The sequence below is a fragment of the Artemia franciscana genome, chromosome 6 (assembly GCF_032884065.1).
Source record: "Artemia franciscana chromosome 6, ASM3288406v1, whole genome shotgun sequence".
NCBI lineage: Eukaryota > Metazoa > Arthropoda > Branchiopoda > Anostraca > Artemiidae > Artemia > Artemia franciscana.
The window spans coordinates 23,420,191-23,436,835 of NC_088868.1; the positions used below are offsets into that span (position 1 = coordinate 23,420,191).

The following is a 16,645-nucleotide window of genomic DNA, read 5'->3' on the forward strand; positions in this document are numbered from 1 at the left end:
TAAATGCGTTGCATGATTCCTGTTTTAATAAAATGCAACATTCCCACCTTTTTTACTAATATATATTTATTAGTATAGCTTTAGTTAATCCTGTCTCATACTGTGTAGGTCGTATCCTCTTTACGGGGTGAATTTTTGGATCTTTCGAACATTCTTAGTGAAGTGGGTCCATAAAAATTGTGATGTGACTCCGTTAGGGGTCTGGTCGCCTTTCAACCACTTTCGACCCTAAAAAAAGTTCCTATACGTTTCAAGTTACAAATGACTAAGGCCCTCTGAAGTTCCCATATCCATCTGTTCTATATAAAGCGCCAGGGAAACAGAAAGTGAAAAAATGCTTCTTATTAAGTCAACGTAACTGTGTCGACCTTATTATAATACATGGATTATTCTTCATTTCAAAGAAAATATGAACCAAAGATTCTCTTTTTGTCATTCAAGTAAAAATACAAAAACTTGTGTAGGACTAAAGAGTCATTACAACTTACATGCACCCATATGTTAACATAATCACATTAAAAAAAAAAGAAAAAAATAAGAGGGATTATATTCAATAAATGAAAACGAAATAAAACATGTGTTCTTTAAATAGAAGGAACTGGTCTTTTCGGCAATTGTAATAGCACTACAGGTCGATCTTTTTCATGTTTCTCTTTAACAGCACGGACAAAGTCTTCAACCTCTTTTTCAATGTCAACGTCTCTCAGAGGTGGGCACTAGAAGAAAGAATACAAGTAATTATGAAATTTACTAAAAACAAAAGAATGATAAAAGATTACCAACAAATACTGTTTACGCTCACTTTTGGCAAGTTAATTTATGTTTAAGTGCGAACTATTGTCAAAATAAAAACAACTGGTTCAAATTTATATATTTCCGTAAAATTCTAAGTATAACTAAATGTCCCACGTAGGGCTCATTGCCCACTACAAAAGAAGGTGCATTATCAAATGACAATTGACGTAACGAAGTCGCTTACATTTTATAAATAAGAAATAACGAAAAGCTCATAACCTAACAGTTTTTGTCGTAACATCAAAACCGTTACCCCTGAAAAACGTTCTGACACTTCTAATAAACAGTATTCTGGTTCGGTCCGAGACGTGATCTAACGAATGGGGTTAGTCCCCCCCCCAATCTCTAGTGGCTAATAGCTTGTCTCATGGTATTCTATTTTTCTCCATAAAAATGCTTTTCGTTTCCTCTTCTTCTTCGCTTTATTTCTTCGCAGCTATCGCTGCAACCATGATTCGCCCTCCATTCCATCTGCACCGAAATCTGGCTGAATCGCATTGGGCCGGTCAACTCAGTAGCTTCAATACTAATATCCATTCACAGAATTTAAAAATTAAAATTCGAATTAGTGACTGCAGGTAATTAAAATTAAAGACACTTCTTAGTATTTCATTTGTACTATTTTTACCAGTTTCGGGTTTGCTGCATTTTAACGTTAGAGTGGGATAACAAAATGAGCCGAAATAAAGTGTCATAGTAAGATTAGGTAATTTCATTCACCAGGAACTATCATTTTAGCTTACTCAACCATAAGGCTTAAGACTTTCAAAAAAATGAAACATCTATTATCACAACAAGATAAAAATTGCTAATTCCAGTGTTTTAAGAGCTACCAGAGCTTTGTGACGACAGGTACAACTTTAGAAATACCCATTATGACACAGATAGGAATTTTGACTGTAAATATTTCCGACTTTCGGCTACAACTCAATGTTTTACCTTCAAACAACATGATCAGTTTCAAAAACCTCGTTATTAATAGGAGTGTAAAGATTTATTGCTGACAAAAGCACTTAGCCTAAATCGTTTCTCTGAAAATCTGCGTGATACTAAGGAAGAAAAAGTCGAAGCATGGCACTAATACATCTACGTTAAGGGGAATCAAGGCGGGGCAAGCACATGGCAGAATATCGGTGGAACTTGGCAAGAATCTTTTTTGGCTAAATTAGAAGTTTCCAAGCTGTGGAAAAAGAAGTTTCCAAGCTGTGGAAAGACAAAATAATCTCACTATCTTTAACGCACATTTACTAGCAAACAAAATTAGAAACATAAGTGATCACAAGTCAGAGCCAAGGGGGAGAGAGGATCCAAGGCAAAAAAAAAAAATCTTGGACTGACTCAGAGGAAGGGAGATGCCGTCCATATGTTGGTGTGATTATACAATATGCCTTAAATATATTACGCCTATGAACCTGGGTAAAAAAAACAAAACAAAAACAAATTATTCTAGTCTATATTTTAGACTAGAATGACGCATTTCGTACAACAGAAAAATCTCAACAACTAGACCAGATAAGAAAGAGCTAAGCGTAAATTTGAAAGAAAAAGGTCAGTCTGAGGGTTCCATCATCGAAAATAAATCACACCCACATGATTATTTTATATAAACTAGGCAACTACAATAGAACCATTAAATATGGCTAAAACTATGCCTAATGATAGACGGGATTATATTGGTTTTCCACGACCGGTCACTTTTGAAAAGCTTTTGCAATTTAAAAAAAATGGAGTTTTATCGTTTCAGACAAAACTCGTACTTTTTATGAAAGTAAAGCTAGTGGGAATAAGATATATTATGGCTCTTCTTATGTTGTTCAGTTAGATTATTATAAAAAGAAATATCATAAAGTAAGAATACAGGTAATTTCTTATTTATAGGATATGGCATAAATAATCTGTGTTAAGTCATATACCTTCTTATATCTCAAAGGGTATTGCTCCTGACACCGACAAAGAATGATGTAACTTCTAGCAAAAGACTCAACGGACGAAAAGCGATGGGTTTTCTCCATAGTAACTTGCTATCACAAAATGTCATTACGATATTCACCCTATTTAGTATTTATATAAGCTTAACAATTTACAAAACTAAATAAACATGATACATCCCCCATAATCTACACACACAAATAGCTTCCTTCTTGATAAAAATATCATCTAAAAAGACTTGTTCCTAGGCATAATTTATTGTAAGTTCTCACTGACTCGGAACAACTCGTAAGGAGCGACTCGGCTCAATAATAACCGAAACTCTAAAAAAGTGAATTTTAATATCAATAGATACAACAAAAAAATCAAATTATTATGTTGATTCCAAATATATAAGATTTATCAGGTTTAGTGTTGCCCATGAAGAGTTACGAGCCTGAGAAAATTTGCCTGATTTTTGGAATAAGGAGGAAACCCCCTAAACTTCAAAATAATCTTAATGAAAATCACACCATCATACCCAGCGTACCAGGGAAACCTACTATAGAAGTTTCAAGTTCCTATCTGCAAAAATGTGGAATTTTACTATATTTGCCAGAAGACAGTTAACGTATGCGTGTTTATTTGCTGTTGTTTTTTCCAGGGGTGACTGTATAGAAATAATGGTCCTAGAGAGCCGGGAGAAGATGCATTCGAATGGAAATTAAAATTCTAATGCCCTTTTTAAGTGACCGAAAAGATTAGAGGGCAACTTGGCCCCATTTCCCCCGAGTTTATTTCATTAAAATTATGAGATATCTATTTTGTTAAGTATAGTTGAAAGATCAAATAATTATGACTTTAGGTGTAAAATGACCCCCCCCCCCACAATCCGTGGGGAGAGGCCCGTAAGTTATAAAATTTGCCCGTTTACGTAAAGTATTTGTTATTGGGAAGTAAACAAACATTTTTAAGGTGGGGAGGGGGTTGTGGATTTCAATAGGGAGAGTCTTCCTTGGAGAGGGAAATTTCTGGGGGGTAAATTTTCCACGGGAAATGTTACACTGGGGAGACTTGATACAATTACTATCCGAATTTCTTTTTAATTGTCTTACATTCTCTTTTCCAAATTTTTCATGTGAAGATGTTCCGGGGGAATCCCCCGGGGGATATTGTCCGAGTATTTTGATTTCTAGGAAATGATTCCCACGGAAGGGAACATTTCAGGAGTGATCGAGAAACCGATTAAAGTCTTATTCAAATGAGAGAATACTAAGGAGAATTTATGCGGCCTAATCGTCCGCAAGCAATTTTATAGATGGGGGATTCTCAGCGAGGATGGCACTGTCTAGAGGGAATTTGACTGGAGGGGTGCACTTTGCGTTGGATGAAATTTCCACGGAGTTGTTTTCCGTGAGGAATTTCTCTAAGAAATTGTTCTAAGAATAGTATAGAGAATTGAAATATTCTCCAAGAATAGAACTTTATTTCATTAGAAGCAATCCATGGGAGATAAATCCTCCATCTCCGTTCTTTTAATACTCCCTCCCCCCCTTACCGTACAAAAATCCTGGATACGACCAGGGCCAGGGTTAGACAAAATCACAAAGAAGAAAGGAAAGAAAGAAGAAGAACAAAAAATATTACCGTTCAAGCACTACTTTCAAGACCCTCTAAATGATCTCTACACGTGTCATTAGCTGGATGCGTTGAAATCCATTCAGGCATCTCGATTCCTATTTCGACATCCTCCATGAGTCGCATCTTCTCCCAAAATACTGCACCATATCTGGAATCATAACATGCCTGTAAAAACTGAACTAGAAACAAATAGTCAATACCGTATATAAAAAATCTGAAATGTGTTCCCTGTCATAGTCAGTGTAGAAGATGAACTTGTCACGAAAGGGGCTCATTTGATAGGAAGTTGAAAGTTCTAGTGGTTTTCTTAAGAGTAAAAAGTGATTGGAGATCAACAGGCCCCCTTCAAATTTTGAGATATCTGTCTTTTTCAAAATGGTTGAAAGGCGAAATAACTATGCCTTTGCGGATGACATGACCTCTTACAGACCCTGAGGCAAGGGCCATAAGTTATGCAAGTTGTAAATTGCATGAACATAAGTTTTTTTTATTAGGAAAAGGGTCATGTCTTATCATGGGTCTCCAAAATGCTAAAGATCTCAAGGTCAAACTTTTAGGAAATGTTGAGGGGGATGTTGCACTAAACCAAAACACACTTTGTGCATGCCGGTTGTCAAACGGGCGCAATATTTCAGGAGCGGCTTAGAGCATTTAGCTCAAGTTTTCAGGGCCTATTGAAGGGCATGTTGAACCAAGTAGAAGAAACTATGTGCACTGTGACCACAACAGTGACTACTTGCGACTGCCCATACTTGCAAAAGCGACCGTGACTACTTATGTCTGCTTCTACTTGCCACCATTATCGCAATTACGCCTGTGATTGCGACTGCTATGGCAAATTCTACTGCCTTAGTTATTACTGCTATTACTTCTACAACTATTGAACTAGATCAAAAGTTTTTGAGTGCATGAAAATATCCAAATGCGACTGCGATCAATTGGGATTGCAACTGTGACTACTTGTGACTATGACTACTTTCAACTACTCAACTTTCTACTACTTTCATCATCTACTCAACTTTCTACTATATCTTTCTACTACTACCAACTACTAAAATCATGACTGGGACCGCTTAAGTTATTTCTACTGCTAGTGCTAGTACAACAACTATTACTACAAGTGCTTCAGCTATTGAACTAAATTCAGCTATTGAATAAAGAGTAAGTGCACCCAGGTTGTCAAAATGACATAGGCACAATATCTCAGGAACGGGATAGGGTATCAAGTTGAAACTTTCAGTGAATGTTGAGGAGGATGTAAGACTTTTGCATCCAGATTGCAAAAAAGGCGCCTAGCTACCTAGCCATCTTGAACCAAGGTATCTTGAACCAAACGAAGAAGAAACTGTTTTATTTTTTATTTTTGGGGCTCTAGTAGAATAATTGGGGATGTCTGAAGAGTGAACGGGGGAGGGGTCCAAAGGGCTGTCTGGATCATTATTCTGGGAACTAGACAGGGAAAGAGCAGTAGACTCAAAAGAGCAGTTGCTACTTCTACAATTTTTCAACCTAAAATCACGCCATACATCTTTTTTATTTTACAAAAACCACTCTAAGCATGCAAGGTTGCTTGTGTGTCTATCAGATTAATTTGTTGTATCTTAAGGTATTTTTGGACCACTCTCAAATATTCAATTACTTCCAAATTTGATAGATGTAGGGACTTCTGGTAACAGTGTAACAATATAGATATAGATAGATAGATAGGTGTATTTCAAAATCCCATGGGTCATATACACACAAAAATATAAATAAATCACAAACAAGCAAGGAAATTAACAACACGCACAAAAAAGAGAATTCAACGCAAAAAGTGCCTAATCTAACAACAAAAGAAAATAGTCACATAAAACTTTTCCTTCTTATTAAGGATTTATCTATATATACTCCCACTCGAAATATTGTGGTTGGGTTACTATTTTGTAGAATACCCGGAAGCATCAAATTAATCCCATGCAAATAAATTTCCCGTAAATCCAAGAGCACCGGGCATTTCCGGAGAAAATGATCCAAGTCTTCATCACCATCATTACAAAGGGGACAAACATACCGCCTATCAGGATCAACTATCATTTTATTTTGTCGAAAGTTTTTTGCCTGTTCTGGATTGGAAGACAATTCGCCCTAAGATGAATCCAACGACGTAGAATCATAGCCGGTAAATTAAATTTAAAATAAACTTCCTTTCCAAAACTAGGTTTTGCCTAATTATAATGTTGTAGGGTTGTAGAATCTAAAACCAGCCCTTGCCAATGCTGAATTTCCTGATTCTCTAATATAAATTTTACCTGGCTTTCTAAATTTGTTGGTAAATCACTAGAGCAAAGACCATTATTCCATAAATAAGGCATTCCCACTTTTTCTAGTAATGATTTAATTTGGGATGACCACGAGGTTTTTAAACCACATTTCAACATCTCTTCATATGCCGCTCTTACTAGTCTGCCTTCATTACTCTTAGTTAACTTCAACCAGAATCTAAGCTTTAAAATATACCAACGTAGCTTTAAAGAAAACAGGCCCATATCACCTTTCAGAATCTGTGAATGAGTTGTCTGATGTAGACCAAACACTCTTTTATAATACTGGAGCTGAAGGGACTCCAGTTGCTGCACCGTTTCTTTATTTTTTCATTTTTTTTTAAATAATGCTAGTAAATACTGCGCTCCCTTCATGGAGATTTTCTTCCCCCATGACAAACTATTGATGGAAAGTTCCCCCAGCATATCCCCCTCTTCTCAACCCCTCCCCCAACCAAAAAAATCCTCCTGAAAACGCCTGTACACTTCCCAATAACCATTACTATATGTAAGCACTGGTCAAAGTTTGTAACTTGTTGCCCCTCCCACGGGGACTGTGGGGGAGTAAGTCGTCCCCAAAGACATAGTTATAAGGTTTTTCGACTATGCTGAATAAAATGGCTATCTCAGAATTTTGATCCGTTGACTTTGGTAAAATAATTAGCGTGGGAGGGGCCTAGGTGCCCTCCAATTTTTTGGTCACTTAAAAAGGGCACAAGAACTTTTCATTTCCGTTAGAATGAGCGTTCTTGCAACATTCTAGGACAACTGGGTCGATACGATCACTCCTGGAAAAAAAAAAAAAACAACAAAAAAACAAAAAAACAAATAAACACGCATCCGTGATCTGCCTTCTGGCAAAAAATACAAAATTCCACATTTTTGTAGATAGGAGATTGAAACTTTTACAGGAGGGTTCTCTGATACGCTGAATCTGATGGTGTGGTTTTCGTCAAGATTCTATGACTTCTAGGGGGCGTTTAATGGGTTGGGGGAAGTAAAACCGTAATTACCCATTTCGGTGCCACTAAAATGTTCCAATTTCCTTGAACAGTTGAGCCCAAAAGTATAGATTAGTTTTTTCACGTTTTGTTGTCTAAAATCCCGAAAATAATATTTGTTAGGACAAAGAAATTTACTTCCAAAGGCCCTGCAGTTTTGCAGTAAGTACGTTTAAAAAGCCTGATTTTAAAAGCCTGATCAATAATCAGTAGCTCAATAGTAACCGAAAACCCCAAAAAACGGAATTTTGATACCAAGAGTTACATAAAAAATTGCATTATTATGCTGAATTTAAATATATAAGTTTGATAAAGTTCTGTCCTACCTACCAAAAGTTACAAGCCTGAGAAAATCTGGTTTATTTTAGAAAATAGGGGGAAACATCCCCTAACGCTAATAGAATCCTAACAATTCACACCATTAACTAACAGAAATCACACCATCAGATTCAACGCATTAGAGAACCCTAAATATAATTAAATGCCACCAAATGAAATAAATTGAGCGAAATTTATTTCATCTTTCCAAGCAAAACGTAATTCAGTGAACCAAACTGTAATGATGACGCAATCAACTATTCGTTCTAACGACTTTTTCTCCGTCAAATTTTCAAAATGATTTGAAACTCATAGCTTCAGGTGTAAATCAGTCGTGAAATAGAAACAGTCGTGAATTATAGGAGAGTTAGAACAATTTAGTTATATTCAATATAGCTGATATTGCCGACTCTTAGGCAGAATCTGTTAAAAGGTGAGTAGGCTAGTTTCTGTAAAAAAAAAAATTTTAAGCTACTGTCTGGGAAAGGAATTTCTTGTAAAATATTTTCTGGTAAAACCGTAGAGAATGAGTTTTTTTGCTGACTAGGAAAGTAGGCTAGCTAAAGTAGGTGAATGAAAATTAGAAATATTCTCAGACCTAAATTATGCTCACAAAAATAGCTTACAGCCTATCAATATAGGGTAAAATTCTAGTTTTGTTACTGTTCACTTTTTTGTTACATTACTGTTTACTGTTCACAAAATAAGGTAGTTTATATTTTTACATAATTTATATAATTAAATATTTTTTAATTTGCACTGTATAATTTTCCTCGTTTAGCTTGTTACAATTGTTTTTGGTACAAAAACTTTGTAATCTAGCAACAAAGGGGTTAGAGGGTCAATGTCCTTTGTCTTGGTAGGGCCTATGTAAGACAAGCTTTGGTCCGAGAAGCCATTTTGAACCCGATCGGAAATGTTTTCTCGTTACGTGACCAACTAAACAGCTTCTTTTGATTCCAGTAGGCCTAAGAAATATAAAACATTTCCCATTACGAAAAGATTAGTTTTTTAGTTTTTACTAAAAGATTTTAACGTCCAGGTTGGTAGAAATAGTGATAGATGGTATCCTAGCCGAGGTAAATTTGATATATGTAGAGAAAACAGCAATGGCTACAAACTTTTGGAATTTTGTAGGTATAACAACCTAACTATAATTAATCCGTGGTTCAGTCATAAAATGGCCCATAAGTTGACATGGCATTCACGTAATGGTAAGACAGTAAGCCTTATTGATTATTATTGTAAACCGAAGACTAGCAGAATCAATATAAGATACTAGGATAACCCTAACTTCACGTCTAGGGTGTGTTCCGTGTAATTAACAAGAACCAAAAGAATTTTAAATTCAAGGAGTGGGGGAAATCAAGGGGGTAAATGCCCCATGAAACTTGTTGCAATAACAACAAAAGCGTAATACCATTCAATACTCCAAGTTTTAGATTCTAGACCTCTGCAGGTCTTAATGCCCTTGGCACTGTGCCTCTGGAATAGCCTTGACCTGATATCCGATAATTATTTAATCTAGCTTAAACGCAAAATTAACATACCATATTCTAATCCAGATATTGAAAAAAAAACTATCAAAATTGTTATTCACTGTAATGGATGTCACACAGTACGTCTGTCGATGTACCAAAAACAACTATCTTTAACCCTCAAAACTATGTCATCTACATTTAAATTTCCATAACTAAACATTAGGCTGACGTTTCGATAGGTCTTCCGAGGATGCTAGGATTTTTCTTATACATGCGGGGGGTTCCCACTTTAGAGTCTTTGAAAAGCTTTTTAGACATCTAAATTTGCAAAAACATACGTCATCTACATTTTTATTTGAATAAGTAAACAATACCCTCCTCTAAACTATCATATACGCCTTAAGCTAATAGCCAAGCTGGTAACTCGCATTAAGTTTGGCTGGGAAATGACTCTTCCTTCTAATGCATATACTTTTTGACCAGGTTCAATACCCTCCCTTCTCCCTTTTCTGACAGCTGACCGTACATTCCTTTTACTTATATTTTCAAGCTTCAGTTTTATACCTTACCCCCTTACTCCCCAGATTATGAGGCCTACTGCCTCAAACAGTATGTTCCATACGTAACTTTTCTAACTTTGTGTTCACATTCAACTATTTTCGAACTTTTAGAGACGTCTCAGTCTTTTCATGTTATTCAAATAGAACTAAAGATACTAAATTTGAATCGCTATTATTTGAATTGGTTTTTTGTACCATCAGTAAAACTTGACTTGTGTCATTTGTACCATCAAGAGGTGTTTAACTAGCGGCTTTTATTGTGAATTACAAAAAAAACAAGTTTTTTTTTTTAATGAATGTAAGGAGTGACATTGAAACTTTAAACGAACAGAAATTACTCCTTATATGAAGGAGGTTTTCCTCCTCAACATCCCGCTCTTTACGCAAAAGTTTTTTTACTATTTCAAAATGTAAAGTTAAGAGAAAGAGTCAAACCTTAGCGTAAAGAGCGGGGCGTTAAGGAGGAAGAGCCCCTTCCATATAAGGAGTAATTTCTGTTCGTTTTTAAGTTTTAATGTCACTCCTTACTTTCATTTAAAAAAAACCTGTTTTTTTGTTGTCTAATTTTCGAGCTAGAGCTATCATCTGAGGTGTCTAATGAAATATTCATACCTTCTTGTTTCGGATTTGAAGGAGGAATTGTCCCCTCCGTAATGCCTCGCTCTTTACGCTAAAGTTTTTAATTGTTTTAAAAAGTCGAACTGTGGCAAAGACTCAAAGTTTAGCGTAAAGAGCGAGGGATTGCGGAAGCCCCCTCCCACGCTCATTTTTTCCCAAAGTCGTCGTATAAAAATTCAGAGATAGCCATTACCTTATAACTATGTCTTTGAGGACGACTCACTCCCCCACAGTCGCCGTGGAAGGGGCTTCAAGTTCCAAACTTTGACCAGTTTGTTCATACAGTAATGATTTTTGGGAACGTGTACAGATGTTTTCAGTGAGATTTTTTGGTTGGGAGGAGGGGTTGGGAAGAGGAGTTATGCAAAGGAAACTCTTAATGGAGGAATATGTCATGGGGGAGACTATTTCCATGAAGGGGGCGCAGCATTTTCCAGCATTATTAAAAAAAACAATAAAAAAAAAATATGAAAAAGTTTTTTCAACTGAAAGTAAGGAGTAGCATTAAAACTTAAAACGAACAAAAAACAATACGCATAAAAGGGGTCCACCTCATCCTAATACCTCACTCTTTACGCCAAAGTATTTTTAGTAATTTCAACTATTTATTCTGCGGCCTTTGTGATTCAGGGAAAAAAATTATAAGATTTAGTGTAAAAAGCGAGGTATTGACGAGTGGGCGAACCCTCCCATATACGTAATAAAAACATACGAATATAGAAGTTTGTTACGTAAGCTAATTCGTAAGTTATGTATATCTTTTACTAATGAAAACGTTCGTAAAAAATTAAAAGTTCTAGTTTCCTTTTTAAGTCCCCAAAAAATTGGAGGGTAAATGGGCCTCCTCCCCCTCCTTTTTTCAAAATCATTCGATCCAAACTATGGGAAAGCCATTTAGCCAAATAAATAAATATGCAAATTTCGCTTTAATTATTCATCCGCGGAAAGCCGAAATCAAAACATGGATTAACTAAAAAACGTTCAGAAATTAAATAAAACAAGATCTAAGAGCTCATATGGCAGTTGTGACGAGGCGAGAAGAGCTAAGAGCCAAGAGACCATTTGGTATGAGCTCTAACAAAATTCTACGAATCAATAGATTGATTTAAAAAGAAAAATAAGAGGCTTAATGCTGGTCAGGATTTAAAATAAGAGCTCTGAGACACGATGTCCTTCTAAATATCAAAATTCATTAAGATCCGATCACCCACTCATAAGTTATAAATACCTAATTTTTTCTAATTTTTCCTCTCCCTTTAGCCCCCCAGATGGTCGAATCTGGGAAAACGACTTTATCAAGTCAAATAGTGCAGCTCCCTGACACGCTTATCAATTTTCATCGTCCTAGCACGTCAGAAGCACCAAACTCGCCAAATCCCTGAACCCCTCCCCCAACAACCCCAAAGAGAGTGAATCCAGTACGATTCTGTCAATCACGTATCAAGGACATTTGTTTATTCTATCCACCAAGCTTCATCCCGATTCCTACACTCCAAGTGTTTTTCCAAGATTTCCCCCTCCAACTCCCCCCAATGTCAAATGATCTGGTCGGGTTTTGAAATAAGAGCTCTGAGACATGAATTCTTTCTAAAAATCAAATTTCATTAAGATCCGATCATCTATTCGTAAGATAAAAATACCCCAATTTTCACGTTTTCCAAGAATTCCGGTTTCCCCTCCAACTCCCCCCAATGTCACAGGATCTGGTCTGAATTTAAAATAAGAACTTTAAAGCACAAGATCCTTCTAAATATCAAATTTCATTAAGATCTGGTCACCCTTTCATAAGTTACAAATACCTCAATTTTCAAAATTACCCCCCCCCCCTCCAATTCCACCAAAGAGAGCAGATCCGGTCCGGTTATGTTAGTCACGTATCTTAGGTTTTTATTCTTCCCATCCAGTTTCATCCTGATCTCACCGCTTTAAGTATTTTCTAAGATTCCCCCCCCCCCCCAACTGCCCCCCCCCCCAATTACGCTTGATCCGGTTGATATTTAAAATAAGAGATCTGAGTTAAGAGGACCTTCTAAATATGAAGTTTCATGAAGATCCGATCACTCCTTCGTAAGTTAAAAATGCGTCATTTTTTCTTATTTTTCAGAATTACCCCCCCCCCCCCCAATAGATCGGATCCGTTCCAATTATGTAAATCATGTATGTAAGACTTCTGCTTATTTTTCCCACCAAGTTTCATCCCGATCCCTCCAATATAAGCGTTTTCCATGATTTTAGGTTCCCCCGCCCCAAACTTCCCCCAACGTCACCAGATCCAGTCAGGATTTAAAATAAGAGCTTTGAGACACGATATCCTTCTAAATGCCAAATTTCATCGAGATCCGATAACCCGTTCGTAAGTTAAAAATACCTCATTTTTTCTAATTTTTCAGAATTAACCCCTCCCCCAACTACACCAAAGAGAGCGGATCCGTTCCGGTTATGTCAATCATGTATCTAGGACTCGTGATTATTTTTTCCGCCAAGTTTCATCCCGATCCCTCCACTATAAGTGTTTTTCAAGTTTTAGGTTTCCCCCTCCCAACCCCCCCCCCCCCCTCAATGTCACCAGATCTGTTCGGGTTTAAAATAAGAGCTCTGAGCCACGATATCCTTCTAAAAATCAAATTTCATTGAGCTCCGATCACCTGTTCGTAAGTTAAAATACCTCATTTTTTTCTAATTTTTCAGAAATACCCACCCACCCCCCAACTATCCCAAAGACAGCAGATCCGTTCCGTTTATGTCAATCATGTATCTATCACTTGTGTTTATTTATCCCACCAAGTGTCATCCCGATCCCTCCACTCCACTTCAACTTAAAACGAACAGAAATTACTTCGTATATGAAAGAGGCTGCTTCCTCATCAACGCCCCGCTCTTTACGCTAAAGTTTGACTCTTTCTCTCAATTCTTCTTTTTAAAACAGTAAAAAACATTAGCGTAAAGAGTGCGACGTTGATGAGGAAGCAGCCTCTTTTATATACGAAGTAATTTCTTGTTTAAAAAAAAAACAAGTTAATTAATTTAAAGTTAATTAAATGACATTAAAACTTAAAACGACCAGAAATTACTCCGTATATGAAAGGGGCTTTTCTTCCCCAACACTCCGCTCTTTACGCTAATATTTAACTCTTTCTCTTAACCCTACTTTTTAAAACAGTAAAAAATTTAGCGTAAAGAGCAGGGCGTTGAAGAGGGAACAGCTCCTTTCATATACTTTCTCTCAACTCTACTCTTTAAAACAGTAAAACCTTTAGCGTAAAGAGCAGGGCGTTGAAGAGGGATCCACCCTTTTCATATACGGGATAATTTCTGCTCGTTTTAAGTTTTAATGTCGCTCCTTACTTTCAGTTAAAAAAACTTGTTTTTTTCATTTAATTTCTGAACGTTTTTGAATCAATGCATGTTTTGATTTTGGCTCTCCGCAGAGGAATAATCAAAACGAAGTGTGCATATTTATTTTTATTTTTTTTCGGCTAAATGGCTTTCTCATAATTTTGATCGAACGATTTTGAGAAAAAAAGAGCGGGGTAGGAAGCCTAGTTGCCCTCCGATTTTTTGGTTAATTAAAAAGGCAACTAGAACTTTTAATGTTTTACGAATCTTTTTATTAGTAAAAGATTTACGTAACTTATAAATTAGCTTACGTAAAGAACTTTTGTATTCTCATGTTTTTATTACATATATGAGGGGATTCGCCCCCTCGTCAGTACCTCGCTCTTGACACTAAAGCTTAAATTTTGTCCCAATTCATTAAGAATGACCTCTGAATCACAAAAACCGTAGAATAAATAGTTGAAATTACTAAAAATACTTTAGCGTAAAGAGCGAGGTATAAGAAGGAGGTGAGCCCCTCATATGGGTAATAATTTCTGTTTCTGTTTTAAGTTTTAATACTGTTCCTTACTTCCAGCTGAAAAAACTTTTTCATATTTATTTTTTATTATTTTTTTTTAATAATGCTAGTAAATCCTGCTCTCCCTTCATGGAAATTTTCTTCTCCCATGACAAATTCTCGATGGAAAGTTCCCCCAGCATATCTCCCTCTTCTCAACCCCTCCCCCAACCAAAAAAATCCTCCTGAAAACGCCTGTACACTTCCCAATAACCATTACTATATGTGAGCACTGGTCAAAGTTTGTAACTTGTTGACCCTCCCACGGGGACTGTGGGGGAGTAAGTTGTCCCCAAAGACATAGTTATAAGGTTTTTCGACTACGCTGAATAAAATGGCTATCTCAGATCCGTTGACTTTGGGAATTGAAAAGGGCACTAGAACTTTTCATTTCCGTTAGAATGAGCCCTCTTGCAACATTCTAGGACAACTGGGTCGATACGATCGTTAATATTCTATGACTTTTAGGGGGTGTTTCCTCCTTTTTTCTAAAATAACGCAAATTTTCTCAGGCTCTTAACTTTTGATTTTTTCCATTTTTTAGGGTTTTGGTTACTATTGAGCCGGGTCGCTCCTTACTACAGTTCGTTACCACGAACTGTTTGATTAAATAAAAAAAAACTGGTTTTTTTAACTGAAAGCAAGGAGCGAAATTAAAACTTAAAACGAAAAGAAATTACTCCGTATATGTAATGGGTTGTCTCCCTTTATTCAGCATAGTCGTAAAACCTTATAAGTATGTCTTTGGGGACGACTCACTTCCCCACAGTTCCCCTGGAGGGGGCTGCAAGTTTCAATACCCAAAAAATTGGAGGGTAACTGGGCCTCCTCCCCCTCCTTTTTTCAAAATCATTCGATCCAAACTATGGGAAAGCCATTTAGCCAAATAAATAAATATGCAAATTTCGCTTTAATTATTCATCTGCGGAAAGCCGGAATCAAAACATGGATTAACTAAAACACGTTCAGAAATTAAATAAGAAAACAAGTTTTTGAACTGAAAGTAAGGAGCGACATTAAAACTTAAAACGAGCAAAAATTATCCCGTATATGAAAGGGGTGGATCCCTGTTCAACGCCCTGCTCTTTACGCTAAACTTTTTACTGTTTTAAAAAGTAGAGTTGAGAGAAAGTATATGAAAAAATTAAAAGTATATAATTTTTTAATAGTTATTTAATTTTTAATTAAAGAGCGAGTCATCTACTTCCTGTACAAGCTCAGTGTAATATTCTAATATTAGCCAGAGTGAATTTTGATCTAAATGCCAAGTAACTTGTCGACAGACGTACTGTATGACATCCATTACAGTGAAAAACAGGTTTGATAGTTTTTCTAATATCTGGATTAGAGTGTGGTATGTTAATTTTGCGTTTTAAAAAGTTATTTTAGTATATAGTTATGCTAGATGGAGTTATAGCTAGTCTAGTATTGAGTTATACTGGAGTATACTGGAGCTCTTATTTTAAATCCCGACCAGATGCGGTGACGTTGAATGGAGCTGGGGGGATCTAAAATCTTGGAAAACGCTTAGAGTGGAGGGGTCGGGATGAAACTTGGTGGGGAAAATAAGCACAAGTCCTAGATACGTGATTGACCTAACCGGAACAGATCTTCTCTCTTTGGGGCAGTTGGGGGGGGTCAATTATAAGAAATTAGAAAAAATAGGTATTTTTAACTTACGAAGGAGTGATCGAATCTTAAATTTATGATGGTCGAAAGAAACTTGATGGGAAGAATAAGCACAAGTTATAGCTATGTGATTGACATAACTGGAACGGATTTGTTCTCTTTAGGGGATTTGGGGGTTGTTGATTGGGAAAAATTTGAATAATTGTTGTATTTTAACTTACGAAGGGGCATGGGAGGGGGGCTAGCTGCTCTCCAACTGTTACCTTTATTCAGGCAAAAATTACTAAACTCCATATTTTTGCAGATAGGAAGTTGAAATCTCTACAGTAGGGCTCTCGGACACACTGAATCTGGTTACGTGGTTTTCATTAAGGTTCTTTGACTTTTAGGAGGCATTTCCTCCCATTTTCAAAATTAGCCAAATTCTCCCAGGCTCTTCGCATTTGAGGGGTAATTGATCTTATACATTTGGAATTAGCGTGATAAGCCGATTCTTTTG

General features: G+C 36.5%; 1 protein-coding gene across 8 annotated transcripts in view; it reads right to left on the reverse strand.

Annotated features, from left to right (window-relative positions):
• LOC136028203 (uncharacterized) overlaps positions 1 to 16,645 on the reverse strand; it is an 89,831-nt gene that overhangs the window by 22,155 nt on the left and 51,031 nt on the right. For 3 of the 8 annotated variants that reach the window (XR_010617761.1, XR_010617760.1, XR_010617763.1), the window contains 2 exons: positions 4,351 to 4,492; positions 531 to 716 (listed from right to left, as the gene is read on the reverse strand). The exons of 1 other annotated variant lie outside the window; for it this stretch is intronic. Coding sequence is in view for 1 of the 7 variants with exons in the window: in XM_065705917.1 (XP_065561989.1) it covers positions 585 to 716 (132 nt within the window). In the remaining 6 variants the exon portion in view is untranslated. Of the gene's footprint in view, positions 1 to 530; positions 717 to 4,350; positions 4,510 to 16,645 lie in introns of those variants that run through there. 4 more of the 8 variants (XR_010617767.1, XR_010617766.1, XM_065705917.1 and 1 more) reach the window with 2 other exon arrangements.